The sequence below is a fragment of the Elephantulus edwardii genome, unplaced genomic scaffold, assembly GCF_000299155.1.
Source record: "Elephantulus edwardii isolate Elephantulus edwardi_28Jun2011 unplaced genomic scaffold, EleEdw1.0 scaffold00051, whole genome shotgun sequence".
Classification (NCBI taxonomy): domain Eukaryota; kingdom Metazoa; phylum Chordata; class Mammalia; order Macroscelidea; family Macroscelididae; genus Elephantulus; species Elephantulus edwardii.
Window position 1 is genome coordinate 5,039,320 of NW_006399801.1, and position 21,099 is coordinate 5,060,418.

Genomic DNA, 21,099 nt, shown 5'->3' on the forward strand with positions numbered 1-21,099 from the left:
GCCACAATCCAAAGGAACAGTCCTCTTAACATTATTTGTGTATTTAGTGTATAAATGAAAGACCAAGCACTATCGTGCCAGCATAGCAGTGCCTTTGAGGCTGGGTTGGGGGCTATTTGTGTAAAATTTTCATATTTTATAAATTTAAGTTTATACGGGGGGAAAATGTCATTGGTAAACTGCCACTTCCCACATTGGAATATCCCAACTTTCCTGGAGCTCCAGAAAAAAACACCCACACGCTGGCACACCTCAATCTTAAACTCAGTGCTTTTTATAGTAACATAGAGGCAGGCATATTAAATTATTATGCCACATTTCTGCCAGGGTTTGACTTTTTTTGGATTGTGTTCTATAAAGCAACCCAAACAGTCCTGAAGTCCTCTGGCTGGCTGAAGGTTCTGAAAGAATAGCTTAAACATGTTATCTAAGTCATCTGCTGATCCCCTTTTCAGGCAGGCAGGTAGGTAGTGGCATCCCCACTCAACAAAAGAGGAAGAGGCCTCTCAGAGGCAGGAAGGCTGGGACCTGAGTCAAGCCCAGGAAAGCACTTGCAGAGAGCTGGCTTTAACGAACTCATGTGTTCCTGGTTACCAGGCTTGTGTTGGGTGCTCCTTTCTGCCTCTAATCCCGTGGAGGCTAGATCCTCAGTCTCTTTTGAAGTTGAGGGGCCGCTGGGCAAGGAGAGTCCTCTGCACCAGTCTTTGTCATCCACCCTTTAGCCTGAGGGTACATAAAAGTCAAGGGAGTGAACCAGAAGGTAGTGTTGGTTTGTAGCATTTATATTGAAACTTCAGTGATCATTTCCATTGAAGTAGGTCTCTGATGACGATACTTCAGGATCTCCCCTGCCTTAAATTGTTGAAATGTGTTAAATTGTCTAGAATGCGTCTGTGTTTGTTTGCATGCATGTGTGTATATGCATGTGCACATGTTAAGGTTTGTGTTTCCCAAGATATACTGTTTTATAGGTGTTCTGAAACTCTTGTTTTAATCATAATCGTTTGAGGGAATATCTTTTGATTGCTCTGTCTTTCCAGAATGTGAACTATTTTTCATCCTTTTTGAAGTTTTTATCCTAAACCTTCCTCATCTTTAGGCAACTAGTTGTGTTGGGTTTTTGCTTTTCTTTTTTTTATAAGGAACCAAACAACTCAAATAGCTACTTTTCATATTTTGAACCATTTCACCTTCCTAATTCTCATGCAGTATTAACATTGAGATGAACTTTAAAAAGATTTTTAAAAATAAAAGATGCGTGCTTCTCTTATCACTAACATTTGTAAGGTTGGATTTATTTTTTGTTAAATCGATCTCAATTAACTTTGATTTCTTTCTTTAGAAAACCATGTGCTGAAATAATACTTTGCCAGATGTTAAAACAGTCTCTTTCCCCTCCAAACACACATTTAAGCTTCATTTTCATTCTGATGTGTCCACCCACGTTTATAAGTCTTCTACTACACATATTTGGTCCATGGCTTTGCTTTCAAAAGTATCTTACCTTATCTGAGGAATGTTCTACTGTTTTAAAGTTACTGCTCTCTTGTTGTCAAAGCCATTTTCCTTTTAGTTTGCAACTTAAAAACTGCCTTGTCCATTATTTGCAGGCTATGTCTGCCTATTTCTGATATAAATCACACATTTGTGAGGCCTTCTCATTACCCATGAGCCAAAGCTAACATTACATCGTTTGTTATTCCCCTTCGAGCCTTGGTTGAGTCTTCAGGACAGGAAGGAGAAGGGGACACAGCCACTGGTCGCGTTCTCTGCTGGGAGTGTGTCTGGGTAAAAGTGTGTCCTACCCAGTCCTGCTGTGCGAAGGGAGTATCTGTTTTGCAAAAATTATTTAAGAAGCTCTATTTTTTCTTTTATTATTTGGTATTATAAATGACAAGTCTCTGGTGTCCATGTTAAATCGAAACTCATGCCTGTGAATCTAGTACATTCTATAGAGTCTTACATGTGCTTTGGACCCAGTAAAGATAGCTTTCTGTCAGTCTACTTTCTCTGGTTTGTAGGGTGCCATTTCTGCCTCCTCAATTTTGTTTCTGGCTGTCCATGTTTGATTTTGCTCTAGTTTTGAGGTGTGTTCCCCCTTACACCTTATTTTTTTTTTATTATTACACTAGTTTATTACAAAATTCAAATACACTTTTTTCCAGACCAGACCTTTCCAATGTCTCTCACCCTCCCACCATCAAATTGTATGCCACCACACCTTCTTTTAGAGTTCTCCAGCTCATAAAGTAAGAGTCACTGGCGCATTTTGCATTGTTGTTTAAACTCGATTGCTCCCAAAGTCACATAGGCTGTGACTTTAGGAAAGCTAAAGAAATTGCATAGTCCAGAGCAGTTCGAGTCCCAGGGAGGAAGATGGGCCGTTTCCTCCCATTGGCCTCCGCAACCCCACAGAGAATCCATGTGAGTCAGAACCACCTCACCAGGCAGTGAAGGAAAGAAGTTCACAAGGATTGAGGGAACTCTTATCTGCACACAGACATCTGGTCTCCACTCTGAGAGCCCATGCTTTGAGTTTTTACTGCTTATTATTTTTTCTCAAAGAGTCCTAATCCAGGGAATCAGGCAGCAAAATGTGTGTACTTGGGAATCTATGAAAGAAGTTAGAGATCTAGAAAAAACAGTTCAGTGCTGTGGTGCTGTGGTGGTCTGTGTGTACTAGGCTGGTGGAGCAGTATGCACTAGTTGGGAAGACGGTCTTAGATATTTGCATATGTTCCCTAAAGGTTAGGATATGTGTGGGTCGATCAGGGGCCAGGTCCCTGCCTCAGAATGGCTGCCTTATATGTCTCTGTCACTGGTGGTATAATCCACGGGGAGTTGTACTCCTAGCCCTAAGTCCACATCTCTCTGGCAGTTCTAATCCACCAGCAGCTCTGAAGAAGAAAGATGGGCAGTGTCCTTCCACATGGAAATCGGATGGAGACTCAGTTATGGGTTGGTTCTAAATTGACGACAGTGAGTGAGTTTATTACTGATAGTGAGTTTCTGTATTTATTTAAAGTCAACTGAAAGAATAAACTGTTAGAGTTAATTTAAAACCAAATCCAAAATCAAAACAACAGGAAGGATCTTGTAGGCTGTAGGGACAGGAGGGCAGAGGAAAGAACAAATCTCTGCTTGAGCTTGGCCAGTTAATTCCCTTCAAGCCAAGTCTAGATTGGTTGAATCTCTTATTTATCACTTAGAGATGAAAAATTTGGCCTGGAAGGTCCCCATGGGCTCCTCATAGGCTCAGAGTTCTGTCTCTAAAGATTTGAAGTGCTACCAGTATTAATTTGTCATTGGACCAAGTTGTGTTCAAGTAGACGGCAGCCCATAGCAACGTCATGTGGATCAGAATAGAACTGCCCGCCACAGGCCGTTCAGTGGCTAGTGTTTCAGAAGTCGTTTGCTTAGTCTTTCTTCTGAGAAACTTTTGGTGAATCTGCTCAACTATAGCAAACAATTTCACATTTTTCCCCCTACCACATCAAAGATTTTACTTCTAGGTATGGTTGGCATGTGTCTCTCTCAACTCCATAGCACCTTCCTGCAGAAGTAAAACTCCTTCAGATACATAGTCTCTAACAGAGAGAGAAGGAGTGTTGAGTAAATAAAGTACTGGTAAATCTATCTTTGTTGGGAAATCCATCCCTGCAGAGACTTTATAAAAGAAAAATTTTTTTTTTATCTATATAAACTGCACTGGATTTCTCATGGCTGCTCTGCATTGTTGCTGCACAGTACACCCTGCAAGTAGCTGGCATTTCCACATTGAGTTCACTTTGACTGGTTTGGCCAATGTTGTTAGGAACCAGACTCCAACTCATAGCAACCCTTACGAACAACATACTGAAACCTTGCCCCATCCTGTGACGTCCTTACAGTCTCCACCAAGCCTGCTGTTGGAGTCGCTGTGTCTGTCTGTATCTTGGAGAGTCATAGAAAATAAGACTGTTCAGAGGCTAACCACTTGCTTAATTAAAACCACAGAGAAATTATCTAATGATCAGAGTTTTCTCTTTCATTCACCAGACCCTGTAAGAGAGACACATATTAACGAGTGAAAACAATGATCCAGATATTCTAAAGATCCCGGTATTTGGGTACATCTGGATAATTCACAGCTTTTTGTTGTTCATTTATTGTCCAGATGTTCATCATCATGGAAGTACCATTCAAAACTCCATTCCAGCTAATAGCACCGAGTGGAAAATTCCCAATCTTTGTCTGCTTGTCCTCTGGTGCTCCATCTCCCCCTCGCCCTTTTTCTAAGCACCCCTTCCTCAGAATCTCCTGGGAATGTGGCAGTCTTGCCAGATGCTAAGGTGTTAGCCTTCACATGTCTTTTTTTAATCTGCATGATCACTCTGTACCTTGTCTGCTTGAATTATAGATTGCATTTGTCAAATAATGACATGTGCAATTGGATGTCTTCTAAGACCTTTGAAATTCTACTTCCTTAAGTTAAGATTAAAGTGGGTATTATCTGCAGGGCTGCCGTCAAGCCTGAGATGCTTCTGGATCTGCAGAAAAGTTTGGGGTTGGGCTGCTGTTTTTTGTTTTTTTTAACTGGCCAGTCCTGACTTGGCTGATCTGAAGGGAAGACAGCAAGGTCCTTTTCTACTTCTGAAAGGTAGAAGTAGAGGCTGCGCATACAATCTTGATTGTAATCCCCCTTAGGAGTGACTTGAAAGCCAACAGCCCCTTGAAGCATGTGTGTCCTTTGGAATGTGCTGAGTATCTGTCTCTTTGGGCATTCAGGAAGCGTTATCAGTCGTGAGTGAGGACCAGTCGTTGTTTGAGTGTGCCTACGGAACACCTCACCTGGCCAAGACGGAGATGACTGCATCCTCCTCCAATGACTATGGACAGACGTCGAAGATGAGTCCGCGCGTCCCTCAGCAGGACTGGCTGTCTCAACCTCCAGCCAGGGTCACCATCAAGATGGAATGCAACCCCAACCAGGTGAACGGCTCAAGGTGAGTAGACTGTTGGCACCCATTCCCTCTACCCTCCCGATTTTACAGCACTTAAAAGGGCCAAGCAGAAATGCTTCCCACTTCCCCAGAGAGTGTTTCCGAAAGGCAAGGCCGCTGAACAGTAACTTGGGGCAACATTGAGAAAATGTGTTCTCCAGTGGTTTGTGTGGAGGATGAGGGTTGTAAAACCGGTAGTATATTTACCAAGCACTCTCTTTGAAGATGTAGTCTTCGATTTCATTCCCCAGGGATGAGGGCTTGGTGAGAGGGGGCCTTGCCCACATATGGCAAAATTCATCTCTGAGATTTTTATTGTCTGGGAAATAATGCTGTCTTACATTTTTATGAGGGGAGAGTGTCAGCTAGTGGCCAGCCAGGGCAGCATATGTCCAAGCCTTTGCAGGCAGATCGCCTTCCCTCCCCTACCCCTTTCATAGGATGTACTGTTTCTTCCTATCTTTACTTACACTTAAAATGAAATTCTGATGTCTCCTATTATTATTATTATTCACTTTCCTGGGATTGTTGTGAAAATGCAGCTGTCATTGTCATGTGTAATATGACATTGTCATGTAATAGCAAATGCAAAACTATCACAAGCATTTTACTAGATGTGATGTCTCTTTGGAGAATAAAGTTGATTTCAATTATGCCACAATACCTCATAGATACTCAGCAAAGAAGATGCATGGTATCAGGAAACAAAGAAATCCTTTCCTGTAAATGGCACATGATCTAATGTAGCTGGGAGCAGTGGTGGCCTGCAGTAGAATCTTGGCTCTCCATGTGGGAGGCCCGGGTTCGAATCTAGCCACAATGTCGCCGCACAGCCACTTTCTGTCTGTCAGTGGAGGTGTTGTGTGTTGTGCTGTAATGCTGAGGAGGTGTCAGCAGCACTTGTAGACTAAAAAGGCTGGTGACGACTTCCAAATCAGCTGCTGGTTCATAATAGTCAGGTCTGCACCCAGTCATGCGGGTGACCCATTTCATTCTGGGGGCATTGGATAAGCATGAGTCAAGGCCTAGCTGATGGCTGACAGCTCACATTTTCTAGTACTTTCCTGTGTAAAGATCCCTTTCCCATCCAGTATCCCATTAGTCCATCCCTATAAAGTATTCCCAGGAGGAATGCTGTCCCATGTTGTGGATGAGGAAACTGATGTCTGGGCATTTTCTGGCTAACCCCAAATCACCACTTGAAGGTACTCAAAGAACCCAAGTGTTTGACTCTGCACCTAAGTACATTTTCCATTCTGTTACAGATATTCTGGGGACTTTTCATTACATATAGGTTTTAATGATAAATATGGTATTTGTTAAATGGATGTTTTATGAGCTCTGGAAACCGTTGCATCAACTCCTAGTGCAGCATTAATGTAAGTGCCAAATAAAAAAAGGGGGAGAAAAGTGCCAAGTTACAATACCTCAGAGGCAACGTAACACCGAGGTGGTGTGTGCCGAGCAGGGTTCGCATCGATCTGAGACATCAGCTCATGTCTGTGCATCTAGTTCTCCTTGTGAATAGGAACGACAGTTACAGTACTGGACAGTTTGGATATTGCTGTGGCACAGGTCCTGTAAGTAGTATTCACGCCAAGGCAGGCTTGGACCTCACCGAGGATTCAGTCCTGTAGTTCTGAAAGGAACTTGGTTGAAAATGCTATCACAAGACTCAGAATGTTGAATTCCTTGTAATTTAAAGACTGTATGCCCATATTTTACAGCTAAATCCTAATTAGGTAGAAATGTCCTTTGATGGTTAACTAAATATTGCTTAGAGTTAGACGAATGCAATGCCGTTATAGTCTCAAGAATGGGATAGTGCTTATATAGAAAACTAGTCTGCTGCATGAACCCTGGAAAGACTGGATTTTGTTCTGAATGGAGTCTGTTATCTGACATATGCCAGGAGCATGAAGCAAGAAGCATTTTGAATGCTGATCATCTTTGGAAGTAAATTTATACCTGTAGAAAATGTGTGTGAGAAAGGGGGAGGAGGGGGGGAGAAAAAGAGAGAAAGAGAAGTTGAGACAGGTAGAGAACCTCAGAGAGAGGAGAGTGCAAGAGAGGAGAGTAAGAGATGAGAGAGAGTACATGAGAGAGACAGAAAGGAGACAGAGAAAGTGAGAGAGGAAACAAAGCAGGAAAGAGAGAAGAGAGAGAAAGAGACACAGAGCAAGTATGAGGGGGAGAGAGAGAGAATAGAAGAGCTAAAGAGCGGGAATGTAAGAAGAAGAGAACAAGAAGGAAACAGTGGCATGTACTGTGGTTATGTCCCCCTGGCAACAAACAGAGCGAACCACACCTTGTTTCAGGAGGGGCTGGCCAAGGCCAGCTCTAAGAATGCTAGTTTACCAACCCTCAGGTGTGCGAGTGAAGAGGTGATGGTAATATTACAGAAACAATAATTTCTCTGTTATTGCCATGCTATTAATGGATTTCAAAAGTAAGCAGTATGGTGTCTCCTGGGAGAAGTGCAGACACGTTTTGCTCAGCTGAGGTGTTTGGTTCCCATAAGTACCTGACGCCTGCCTCTGCCAGTGGAGTTGGTGGCCTTCTCAGGTGGCAGCAGTTTACCATAGATACCATAGGAGTACTAGGGACCTCTGAATTTGCACTGAGGGTCTTGTGTCCCCAAGCAAGAGATAGTCCCCTAAGCAGTGTCCCTGATGTCCTCATGTTCTTCTCTGAAGTAGATAAAGATTTTTTTAAATGATATATTTAAAAAGGAGTAGAGCATTTCTCCTGTAAAGAAACAATTGTGAGGTGCCCTCTGTTATGTGTTGTCAAGTTGGAGCAGCTGGTGGGGTCAAGCCACATGCCTTTGGGATTGCAGTGCAGCTTCTTACCACTAGGCCATCAAAGCTTTCTTAAGTCTTCTCTAGTAAGTTTCCATTCATAGCGGCTCCATGTGACGGAGAAGAACTGTCTCTGGGGCTTTCTAGACTGTGATCTTTATAGGCAGATTGCCAGTTCTGTTTCCCTGGGAGCTGCTTAGTGGGTCCCAGCAACAGGGCCCTTAACCATTGTATCACCAGAGCTTCTTCAAGGAACCATCATTCGCTCCCTCAGGGTCCTCTCAGAATTTTATGATTTCTCCTCCCATCGTAGGCTTTTCAAACTCTGTTCTGCCTTTGGAAGCAAGCTCTGATGTGGTTTTGGCAGGCTAGACCCAAGTGGAAGGCAGTTATGGCGTTTTCCTTGTCTTCATCATGGATTTTCAGTAATACTAGCTTGGCACATGCAGTTCGTGAGAAAACAGAGTTGTCTCCAACTTTAAAGCAAAGTCTGTGTGTCTTCTTGACAGAAAATAGGGGTGGGTGCTCTTAGTGTCTGTGGAACCAGCCTGACTCCTGGCCACTGCACACACATCAGGGCAGAATGTTGCCTGGGCCTGCATGATCCAACACGGCCCAGGGGTCAGACCATTGTGAGTCCCAGTCTGATTTTCAGAATTACTTTGCCAAGCCTTCCTAGTCTGTCTTAGTCTGGAAGCAAACCTGGCCTATACCAGAGCAACATGTAAGCCTCTGCTGACCGATGAGTGGCAGCTGCATTTTCAATATTTTGGCAGGGAATCAAACCTGACACTCTCCTGTGAGAGGTGAAACTTCTAGCACTGAACCACCACTGCTCTGAGAAGAGGTGGATCTGGTGAAAAAAAGGAAGGGTCGGAGCCCGTTTTCTTCACAACCCTCCATGCTTCATTCTACAGAGCCACACTTGAGATGTCACTGTTCACCCACTGTCGTCATTGCCTGCACCACAGCCATCCCCTGGGTAGAAGAGAACAAAGCAGAATGTGCACAATCCTCCTGGGGCCCAGCGTGCCCACTGGAGTGAAGCTCAGGGCCTTGCTATTATTCTGTGGCAGAGGGAGTGGATCTTTGCATCTCCAGGCCAGTGTCTCAAGAGTGGCAATGTCCAGTGCTTGAGGGCTCAGCCTGGCTGGGCAGGGAGTCAGAGAAACAACGGTTCAGAGGGTGAGACCAAAGCCTTTGCTCTGTAGCCTTGGAGAGTTCTGAATGGTGATGCCAGTCTGCACCCTCCATGCTTCTCTCGTGGTAGATTAGTAGCTAGAGGGCTGACTGGAATCACCTCCACAGATGATAGCTGCCTGTCCTCTGGTCCTCATAGGAGTCAGTTCCAACTGCATCAAAAAAGAACACGTGCATGCGTTAATGATTCTCTGATTCTGAAGTAGTGGGTGTAGAGAAGAGGACAGTAATTCAAAGACCTTGGAGGCAGGGATCCAGCTTAGGCAAGGTGCTGTGGCAGTGGGTGTGGTTTTGGGGATGAACTAGTTTAGGGGAGTCGATGAGGTTGGGGTGGTGTGGGCATGGGCTTTGGTGGGTGTGACTCAACAAGTGCTCGGAGCTGGAGGTGAGCATGCAGAAGTGGCGTGATTGTGTGTGTGGGTTTAGTACTGGCAGCTGGGTGTGGGGTATGAACCTGCTTGCAGCCAGAACTTTCCACCTCCGTGCATCCTTCTAGAAACTGAGTAGGCTTAGTGTTCACAAGAAGGGCCTGTGCCAGGTGTACCAGGGACTGTGTGAGAAGAGACACTGTGAGCGCAGCCTCAGTTCAAAACTCCAAACCAAACGCCTACAGTCAAGTCGATTCTGATTCAGGGACCTTATGGGACAAAGTAGAATGACCCCATTACAGCCGGCCTTATCTTTTCCTCAGGTTGGGGGGTAAACCTCTGACCTTTCCTTTAGCTAGCCCAATGCTTAACCCACTTTGGCATCAAGACTCCCTTTGAGTTTATGCTTTTTTAATCCACACTATACTTTTCTGTTACACTTAGACCTCTGGAAGTCTGAGGAGAATTAATGTATGTCAAAGAGTGAATTTAGCTGGACAGAGGAGGCTGTCCCCTTCTGGCCCTCCATTGTTCTTTAGATGGATGTCCTCTCTTCAGCTGTTGCCAGGACTTGACCCACTTCCTCCTTCAGGATGCTGGCTTCTTAAGGCTGCCCAAACAAAGGCCCCCAATCTCAAAACACTAGAAATTTCTTCCTTCACATTTTGGGGATCTGGGAGCCTAAAAGCCAGGTAGTGGCAGAGTTGGTTCTTTTTGGAAACACATACTCTTTTTCATCCCTCTCTCCTAGCTTCTGACCATGGCCAGTGATCATTGGTGGTCCCTCACCTGTAGATGTGTTCCTGGAATCTTGGTGTCCGTTTTCACATGGCCATGACCCTCTGTGGGTCTGCTGCTCCCATCTTTGTTTGGGTACACCACTCCAGTTGGATGGGAGTCCACCCTGCTCTTATATCATCTCATGTTAACTGATAATATGCTCTGAGACCACCCCCTTTTCAAAGATAGGGCTTGAGTATATCTTTTTGTAGGGTTAAACTGTTCAATCTTTAACACTCAAGGGACGCTGTCCATGAAAAGTGTCTGCTGTGCCATCCATCTGCCATCCATGGTGGAAAAGGCCCAGTGCTTTGGGTCTGAGTTACTAACCAGTGGCTGAATTCGCCAAAACCTCAAACTCAACTTACAAGCTCCTGAAATGAAATACAAGCAGTGAAATGCAATCTGTTACCATTACAATAGAGTTTCTATTTAAAAAAAAATTAGTAAAAGAAAAACAGAAGAAAAAGGAACCACTGTGCCTTGTGAGCCAGCTGGGAAGTCATTGTGGGTTTGGCCCGGCTGTGGCCATATCAGGCAGCAGGCGGCTTCAGACACTAATCTGGTTGTGCACGTTGTGTATACGCAGGACATCACTTCTCAGCCTCAGCCACTCTGGACCACCCTCCTTTTCCCTTCTTCACTCTAACCTCACACACAAAACCCCTCAGTGTTCACACAGTGAAGAAATGTCAGTGTGTATCCAAACTCAAACCAGCTGTTTCTCCGTGCTGTCCATGCAGACATCTCTACTGGCTGTATCAGCACTTGCCTGCCCTCTAGCAAGCTCCTGCCGATGGCCTTCCTTACCTGAGGGCCTGAGACTCTTACCTCTATAGACCAGCAAAGAAGGCCAAGAAATAATACCCACTCACCCACACATTATCAAGAATGATCTTCACTCAGAGTCAGTTGGTTATAAATGTTAACTGCAACCAACAAAATGCCTTCATATCAGTAACTAGACTAATATTTGGTCAAACAACTGGGGACTGTAGTCTATCCAAGGCAACACATGAATTAACCATCAAACTGAAGGAATTGGAAAAAATCTCTGGCATGTGGCCCAGCGCTTTATGTTTTAAGGACCCCTTTGGAGGATTTTAATGCCTATACACGTCTAGAGGAACCACTGCCCTGGTCATAATCTTGGGTGGTAAAAATGAGGCTCTCCAGTGGCCCGGAGAAGGCAGCCTGTTGAGTGAATAATCTGAGAGAATGCAGGATGCAGAGGAGAGTTTGTTCTGGAAGTTCACTGTACCTCCTGAGTACTTGCCAGGCTGAGCCAAGATAGGGCTGATTCAGTGTGATCTTACACTTGCCTCTGTCGCAGATATGGGAAGGAGATTTTGTTCTGACTTGAGTAGTTCCAGTTTGGGATCCTATAATAAGGTGATTTGGTATATTTGGCACATTTCTTAAAACACATGCCACTCCTAGTGTAATGGGGATAATAGAAAAGGAGATTTCCTGACTGGTCAGCCATTCTGGCTATGGGTGGCGCCATGCTACAATCTACAAAGGCCCTCTGTCCTGTGAAGCTTACTTTCAGTGGGAAGAAGGCATTTAAACAAGTAACCAATTGAAATATATAGAAGGAGAGAGAATAGTAACTAAAGAAAAAAATAAAGCAGGGCAGAAGGTGGCATCTTTAGGTGGGGGGGTTTGGGAAGGTTATCATACGAAAAGGCATTAATGTCATTCCCATTGTCTTAGTTATCTCGTGCTGCTATTACACAGATATCACATATGAATGGCTTTAATACATACATTGATTCTCTTACATTGTTATCACCTGCATTGAGTCAGAAGCAGCACAAAGCTGACCCTTCAGCAGGCTTTCAGAGATAGGAGAGGAACTTGCCCATCCTTGTCCTGTAAAGCAGCTGGTGGATTTGAACCGCATGCCTTTGGAATTGCAGTGCAGCTTCTTGCCACTAGGGCCACCAGAGCTTCTAGAAGAAGGCTTGCTTTCTGCTAGTCTGGAGAAAAGGCTTTGTTTCCTTCCGCATCTGCTGGTCCAACGTTACTTGGAGATCTCCATGGCCAAGGATCTCCATGTCTTGGCCTTATCCTGTGTAGAGAAGTTTCCCAGCACAGGACCTGAGGTCTAAGGGGCATGATCCACTCCTGGTCTTCTTTCTTGACATAAGTCACCAGTCAGCTCCATTATCTTTCCTTTTCTCTCTCCTAAGACAAAAGATGGTGCAAGCCACACTCCAGGGAAACTCCCCTTACATTTTTTTTGGGCTGTGTGGAGATTAAAGGTGTTACATTCCACTTGCAGTCCCTTTACAGCTGTTGGGTTTATTAAATCATGAGGGTCCATTGCATAACTTCCACAATGCATCATTGCTTCTAGGGGACATAATTCAATGCATGACACCCATTTTAATGATGCAGACTGTTCAGTTTCCAAATATTTTTGCAATTAGATCAAGACCAAATGTTGTAGTTGTTGTTGTGTATTAGTGAGTCACCTGCGACCCATAGCGACCCTAAATACAGCAACTCTGACGCCTGCCCTGTCCTGAGCCAGTCTCACTAATTCCAACACACCAACCCCCGTTGCCCCAGTTACTGTATCAATCCATCTCATCCAGGGTCTTCCTTCCTTTCCTGTGCTTTCTGTCCACCCTTGCAAGCATCATATCCTTCTCCAAAGACTGGTCTCTCCTGGCTAAGTGCCCAAAATATGTGAGACAGAGCTTCAAAATTCTAGTCTCCAAGGACAGACAGGTTCACCCTGTCCAAGACAGATATTTGTTTTCTTGGCAGTCCATGGTATGTCTAAGACTCTTCTCCAGCACCACAACTCAAAGGCATCAATTGTTGCCATGTTACCATTGAGTCAGAGCCAACTCATGGCCCCGCCAGGTGTGTTTTCAGAGGCAATAAATCACATGGGAGGAGGTTGCCCATCTTTCTTTCACAGCACAGCTGGTGGATTTCAACTTTTGTGATTGCAGCATAGATTCTTACCAGTAAAAAACCCAAGGTAGAGCAGGGTTCAGAGCTGTTGTCCATAGGGTTAATATGAATCACAGGTGACTTCACAGCACATAACAACCACCACCATCCAAGGACTGTGCTCTTGTTTTACTCCCTTGGGGCATGTTCTTTTATTTTTTTTTAAATTATGTGTCATTCATACATTGTTTAGTATGTTGTTTTGTTTGTTCTTTTCACTCCCTCCACCGAACAAACTCTTTCCCTCCCTTTCCATCTTTGTATATCCATGCACACCGCACTAGTTACCCTGCTTTTACAATGGTATTATACAGAATTTGTTCTTATGTGCCTGAGTTAGTTCACTCCACATAATGCTCTCTTGCCTTTCCCATGTTTTATAGTATTTTTCAAAATTGTTGCTCCTGAGTGCTACATATTATTTCATCATGTGAATGTACCATAGCTTCTCAATCCAGTCATTTTATAATGGACACTTGGACTGTTGCTATGTTTTTGCTATTGTAGATATTGCTGCTATGAACATCAGTATAAAAATCTTCATTTGTATATCAGTTCTGTTTTTTGGGGGGCTAACGAAACTGGACTTATACCTTCAGAAAGCTGAACCAGGATTCACATCTCACAGGATATATAAAAATCAACACAAAATGGATCAAAGACCTAGAGATAAAGACCTAAACCATAAAGATCATAAGCGACAAAATTAGATGAAACTTAGAAGGCCTAGCTTATGGTATAAACAGGTTGAAAAATACAGCCAGAAATTCAGAAGGAGAAGATAATATCAGTGAATGGAACCTTCTAAAGATTAAGTCCCTGTGTGAATAAAAAACTTTTTCCAGTTGAGTGAAAAGAAAACCAACTGAATAGGAAAAAACATTTGGCAATACCGTCTCAGACAAGAGTCTCATAATAAAAATTCACAGAATACTTCTGGGCCTCCACATGAAAAAGACTGGTAACATAATTACAAAATGGGCAAAAACCAGGGAAAAACCTTTCACAAACAAAGACATTCAGATACCAATAGGCACATGAAGAAATGTTTTAAATCACTGGCAATAAAAAAGATGCAAATCAAACCACAATGAGATACCATCTCATCCCAATAGCAGTGGAAAAGTTTAATAGGAGAGCAAGCAATAAATGTTGGAAAGGCTATGGAAAAATAAGAACTCTTATATACGTTTGATGGGATTATAAAATGGTACAACCACTCTGGAAGGCGGTTTTGTATTTCCTCAAAAAGTGGAACACGAAGATTCCAAATGACTTATCTATATCAACATTAGAAATATACCCCAAGGAAAACAGAGACATCTTCATTTAAGTGCCAGCAAGAAAGGCCAGGTTTATTGCAGGTGACACACAAGAAATAGCATTCTCTTTGTTATCTTCAAGAAGCATTGAATACAAGCACCAAATACATTTTTATCTCTGGTATATATATAAATTTTTCCTAATTTCTTTTTCTTTTCTTTTCTTCCCTAAGGTTAGTTTAGGAAGCTCTGGTGGTGTACTCTTTAGAGAGTTGTAGTGCTAACTCACAGACCTGTCTATCATAATGTTGACTGTTGGTCCTGTGGTAAGGGCCTTGTTTTCTTGATGTTGTGTTGAAGAGTGTAGTCCTTGATCTTCTGCAGCAAACATTTTATATCTTCCTCACTTGCAGCAGCAAAGTTGCATCATCTGCATAATGCAGGTTGTTGATGAGTCTTCCTCTGATCTAAGTCTCATTCACAGAGTCACGTTTTTAAAATAATTAGGAGGGACCTCTGATGGCCTAGTGGTAAGAAAGCTGCAATCTTCAAGGCAAACAATTTGAATCCACCAGCTGCTGCATGAGAGGGGGGAAAAAGGCAGTCTCCTCCTGTGACGTTAACTGCCTCTGAAAACCCAGTGGCATGTCAGCTGTGGTTTAATTCCAACTCAAAGGCACACAGCAACAATTCCTTGGAAAAAGATATTTCTTTCTGGGTGGAGGGTCAGTGAAAGAGAGGAAGGCCCTCACCAGGTGGATTGACACAGGTATGTCAGAGATGATGAGAATGGCGCAGGCTAGGACAGAGTTCAGATCTGTTGTTCCTAGGGTTACTGTGAGTCCTACTCAACTTGATGGGACATAACAACAACCACAATAAATATATAAGTCTGAAGCACTGTAATGGCTATCTATTGTAATTCTTTCCTCTATAAGAAATGAAAGTGTTTCTAGCAGACAATAAAAAAGAGCTCATAACCTTTAGAAGACTTCCCATTTGCTCTTTCTCATGTAATGGTTTTTTAATAGCTTATTCTATAGAATGTTTCATTGGAAAGAAATTGTATCTTCTGGTGAATTTTCTGGCTCCTTTCTGAGACATAAATGCTGTGAGAATCTTGCTGACAGGCAGTTTTCAACTGTCATGAGAAATACATACTTAAAAAAGAAAAACTTTCTTAGGACAGCGTTAAGTCCCTGCTAAGGACAAAGAAATAACTGTTGGTGTGTTGGAGGTGGCTTTTTAATTAATTTTGTTCTCCACTGCTTGTGGGATGGGGAAAGGGAGCAGGGCTGATGGGAAGAGGCTGACATTCCAGGTGTGAGAGAGAATATTTAGTAAGGGTAAAAATAACACACAGCTGTGAAGACAAACATCTACAGTTTCAGTTTGAGCCTGGAGTTCTACATGAATCACTGCCCAGCTCTGCCCGTGCCCTGGCCATGGGGTCTGAACCAGCTTTTCCACTGCTCTGCTCCCTCGATGATTCAGAAATAAAACAGACCCACAAATTACCCCAAAGCCCTCAGACAATATCCTCCTTGTCTAGGCTCCTAAAAATACCTTTTGTGGTGACTTGCCTCAATTTTAGACTAATACCATGAAACGTGATTAGGAGTTTGCTGACTAGATTAGGATGAATTGTGTGTTGTTGGGGTCCTTAGGAAGAAAACCACCTGAGAAGGGGCTCATTTGCCCCCAGGATGGAAGAGAGGCTTGTAAGGCCTTTCTCTGCTAAGCTGCCTCTTCCTGGAGCCCCCTTTTGGAATTGAGATTGTTGGGTCTCATGACGTGAAGTTGCCACCAATATCTCATGTAGGTTCATCATCAAGTTCATGTAAACGTGGAAGACCCTAGTAAACGGAAGAGAATATTTGGGAAGACAGTGATATTCTAAAAAAGAGGAATATTCTAACAGAATATTCTACTAAACATCACACAGTGGTAAATAGCAACTCACTCCTACCAGGATTCTAACCAAAGCCAAACTTATTGGGGTTAAGTTGAATTCCAACCCACAGTGACTCCATAAGACAAATTAGAACTGTCCCACAAAGTTTTCAAGGCTGTAAAGCATTATAAAATCAGACTACTGTGTCTTTCTTCTGCAGAGTGGTGGGTGGGTTCCAAATGCTAATCTTTGAGTTATTAGCTCAACACTTACCCACTGCACCACTATGGCTCCCTCATCAGGCATCTACGTGGTTGTAATTCTGAACTAGAGATCAGACATGCATACATTCATAGTGCTGTGCTAAGTTGTATAGTGCTTTGCAGTTTGCAGAAGTATATTCAAGCATACGCATATGCACACACACGTCTCGGGGAGTCTTCATAGTTCTCTCAACAGTTGCTTACAGACTATTCTGTAAGTGAAACAATTCAGCCAAAAGAGGTTAGGTGATTTGCCTAAGGTTATTCAAAGCCAAGGTTGGTTTCCTGATTCAAAAATTAGGGACTTTTATTTCACTATAGGTATAAGATAAGGTACTCACTGTTTGGCCGAGGAAATGCATTCATAAATACTCACAGATTCAGTTCCTTATTCTTTAGATATTTACCGAGCAGATTCAGAGAGTGATAGAAGAGCAGAAGAAAGGCTTATGGGGAAGGTGATTATGTTGGTGAACCTGGTCAGGTGAACAGTATAGGCGAATACTGCTGGTGCCAGGGGTCCTGAGCCAGGGGTACCACCATGAAGGCAGAGACAGCAGCAAGAGCAAGGGCCCAGGGACAAGGACAGGGCGATGTGTGGTGTAATCCTCAAGGCAGAGTGTGCAGAGTTGGTGGGGAAGGAGGAGGCTTTGAACACTAAAATGCTTGCTCCATGAGAAAGATATTGATGTGTCCCGATCACCCAGGCCAGGGCCTGGCACAGGTGGTTCATCAAGTTTATCAAGTATATATAAACAAATGAATGACTGAAGGTGATTCAGGACTGATTTACTTAGGAGAATCTATAATGCTTGGGCTTTATCTTAAGGTATTATCTTGGATTGTTAGTACTGCTGGAATAGAATTAAGACAAGTGGATGACTTTACTGAAAAGAAATTTGGTTTCTTACAGCTTAGGATGGAGAAAGCCCAAACACAGGAACCAATTCTAAGAGAAGGCTCTTTCTCTCTATCTCTGTTGTCTCTGGGGGAGATCTTTGTTTCCTGGTGCATCTGTCCCCTCCTTTGTACTTACGCATCCCTATGTCTATGCTGCTTGTTATAACTCAGAAGTCATTCGGCTCAGGACACATGGATATGACCCTATTTCCTACTGTGTGTGACATCCACATATATAGGCATTAGGATTCAAAAGCCTATTTTAAAGTGAGGAGTGAGGGCACAATCCAATTCCATAACCAGAGCTGCAAACCAAGGGAGGGGTTAAGTTGAAAGTGGTTTGCTTCAATTTATGGTTGGGAAGATTACTGTGATGGTAAGATAGAGGACAATTTGGAAGTGAAGCTCAGAAATCTTCAGCAGCATGCAATAGGGACAGAGGCAGTGGCGTTGGGGAGAAGCATGTGGTGAGGATCAGGAGGGAGGAGCGTCTTGAAGCATCGGTAGATTTGCAGTAGATTTGGAGAGCATGTCTCTACCAACTCAGAGAAGAGCAGAAACCCTCTCTGTAGAGGCCACTTTGACTTGGGTTGGAATTCTCTAAGGCCCGAGTGTCTCCACTAACTGTTCTGAAGCAAGCATGAGTCACAAATTTAATGTAGCTAGCAAGCTCAGGTCTGCCACTCGGGGCTGTGTTTGGTGACATTCTTTGATAAATGAGGTCCATTCACACGCGATGCAGTTGGAGACGACAGCGTAGACTTGGGCTCCTTCTCATGAGGCTAATGGACACATCTGTGTCATTTTACTGCAGGCTCTTTCCATGATGGAATCTGTCCCGCTGTAAGTACACTTTGATGTGAGAAAACAAATGTCAGATGACAAGTTTATTTTGCTTTCCAAAAATGAAAGCTCTAATTTTCTATTTCTTGGTGTGTTTTAAATGCCTGTTACTACTCCTTTAAAAAGACAGTATTATGTGTAGAAAGAGCTAAAGAAGGCTATGGTCTAGGTTTGTGCTTCACTTAATCTTAAGAAAATGAAATCACTATTCAAGTAAGGAGATGTTGAAGGTTCAGTGGTAGAATTGTTGCCATCCAGATGAAAGACATAGGTTTGCGTCCCACCTGATACACACAGCTGCCACCTGTCAGCCGGTGGAGGCTCGTATGTTATGATGCTGAACTGCTCTCAACCAAACTTCCGGAGTAAATTGAATGAGAAAGAAACTTCTGTATTGTAACAGTTCAGTCCACAACTGATCCTGAGGATGTTAAATGACCAGACAGCATTTCTTCTTTTTTGCATGAGGTGGCCAAGGATGATGAAACATTGCCTCGCACGCTTTGGGCCAACTCAACAGCAGTCATTAGAAAGTTTTTTAGTGGTCCAGATTCTTTACCAGTTTTACCTTTGCGCCCAGGTGGCTCCCCCATTCTTGGTTCACTGTGGAACATTTCTTATAAGTCTACCTTCGAGGTTACCCCAGGGCATTAATCTGAAAATAGTTGGTTATAATAAAATTGAATTTTTGAGTGTTGTTTAGTGATGTTGGGCCTGTGACTTGACAGATGAGGTCATGGGGCTTGGGTAAACATGCACTTAAGATCTCAACCGTATGGATTCAATCTCAAGTCCTTCTCTATTCATTTTTAACTCTTGCTAAGCTATTTAAGCTCCTTGTGCTTCACGTGTAAAATTTTATTTTGCTCAAAAAAATAAGGAATACCAAAAAAGTGATGGTTTTGACTTGTAGTGCTGGTGAAGAATGTTGAATATTCCATGGACTGCTGTCCGACAAATCTAACTTGGATAAAGTGCAACTAGCGTGCTGCTTAGAGACAAAGATGATGAAGCTTCATCTTGTTCACTTTGGACATGTCGGCAAGAAGTTTTAGGGCTTTGGGAAAAGACATCATAGATGGAAAAGTGAAGGGATCAGCTAACGAGAAAAAGATCTTCAACTTAATGGATTTGCATAGTGACCCCAATGATGGATTGGAGTGTGGTGGAGACAGGAAGTGTGGCCCAGGAAAGGGCATGGTTTTGGTTTGCTGTCCCTAGGATCACGTCATAGAGGACTCCACAGCACTTGTTATTAGGTGTTGTCAAGTAGATTTTTTTTAATTCATATGATGACATGTGACAGAGTAAAACTGTCTCATAAGATCATCTAAAACGAAACCGTCCAAATTAAGACAGACTAAAAAGGATTGACCATCCACTTCTGAGATGCAGCAGGCCTTCGAAAACCTTTGTACAATAGAGAAGGCTTGAAGTAGACTAGCAGATATGGCAACTGAGGCTGAGCCCTCTAATTTGGAACAGTAACTGGGGCAATAGGGGTAGATGTGTCAGAGCCAGTGAGACTGGCTCAGGACAGGGCAGGCTTCAGAGCTGTTGTACACAGGGTCGCTGTGAGTCACAGATGACTCGTCAGCATATAACAACCAAGTCATCTAGGCTCTAATCGTTACTGGAGTAGTTCATTAGTTCTTGCAGAACAGCTGGTGGTTCAAATCTCTTCTAAACTTTCAGTTAACAACCAGAGACTGAATTGGTGTACCCCAAGGCCACCTTTCTCATGTACCAGGCACCCTTTTGATTCCTTTACCTATATATTTGTAGTTCTTGTCTACTGTCAGACAATATCCCGAGTCCATTCCCTTCATTGATACTGACCCATAGAGTTTTATTGGCTGATTTTCAGAAGTAAATCACCAGATCTTTCTTCTTCATTTGTCTTTCTTTGGAAATTCTTTTAAAAACTCTTTACCATATTTTTTGTTGTTGTTCTTGGGTACCGTCAAGTCAGAACTGGCCCATAGCTGACCCTCCAGCAGCTAGTGGGTTTGAATTGCGTGTCTTTGGGATTGCAGTGCAGCTCCTTACCACTAGGCCACCACAGCACGTCTCCCACTCTTTCACAGGAAGGGGTTGTGCTTGAGGCATATTGACCTGGAATTCAACCCCAGGTCTCCTGCTTTGAAAGTGAACATTTTGCCACTGAACCACCATGATCCTCATTGGTATAAACACTGTAAAATAAATACAAGAAGAGTTAGGGACCATCTTTAGAATGAGAAGCAGTCCCATACCAGATTGTTGTTGTTATTGTGTACTGTTGATTCATAACTGATCCATAGCTGACCCTCCGGCAGGTTTTCAGAGGCAGTTAATCACACAAGGGGGAGGAGATTGCCCATCCTTCTCCCAAGGAGCGGCTTGTGGCCTCGAACTGCATGCCTTTGGGATTACAGTACAACTTCTTGCCACTAGGCCATCAGAGCTCCCTATACCAGATAGAAAGCAAGCTAAATAATGTTTGTAAGGAATTTTCATTGATTAGATGTTCAGTGAACATACTTATAATGCACTAGATACTCTCAAGCTTAAATACTAAAAAGTTTGAATTTAAAGTTCATATTTAACATTGTGGAAGTCAGAGGAGTATATCACAGTGCATCTCTAAATATGTTATATATATTTGCATTAGTTTGATTCCTCATGTCCTACTGAGAAACAGCATCAATAAACAGTCTGTGAAAAAGATTGGAGGAGAGCACCCAGTCTTTTTTTTTTCCTATATTTTATTAATTTTCATAAACATTTACAGAGATTTTGGGTTTCCATTCATTCATTGTTGCACTATTCTCTCTACCCTCCTCCCAGTTTGTTC

The 21,099-nt window shown here is 43.0% G+C and overlaps 1 protein-coding gene across 1 annotated transcript in view; it reads left to right on the forward strand.

Annotated features, from left to right (window-relative positions):
* Nucleotides 1-21,099, forward strand: part of ERG (v-ets avian erythroblastosis virus E26 oncogene homolog) — a 177,739-nt gene that overhangs the window by 74,372 nt on the left and 82,268 nt on the right. The window contains exon 2 of the mRNA XM_006886720.1: nt 4,768-4,985. Coding sequence (XP_006886782.1) covers nt 4,768-4,985 — 218 coding nt within the window. The remainder of the gene's footprint in view (nt 1-4,767; nt 4,986-21,099) is intronic.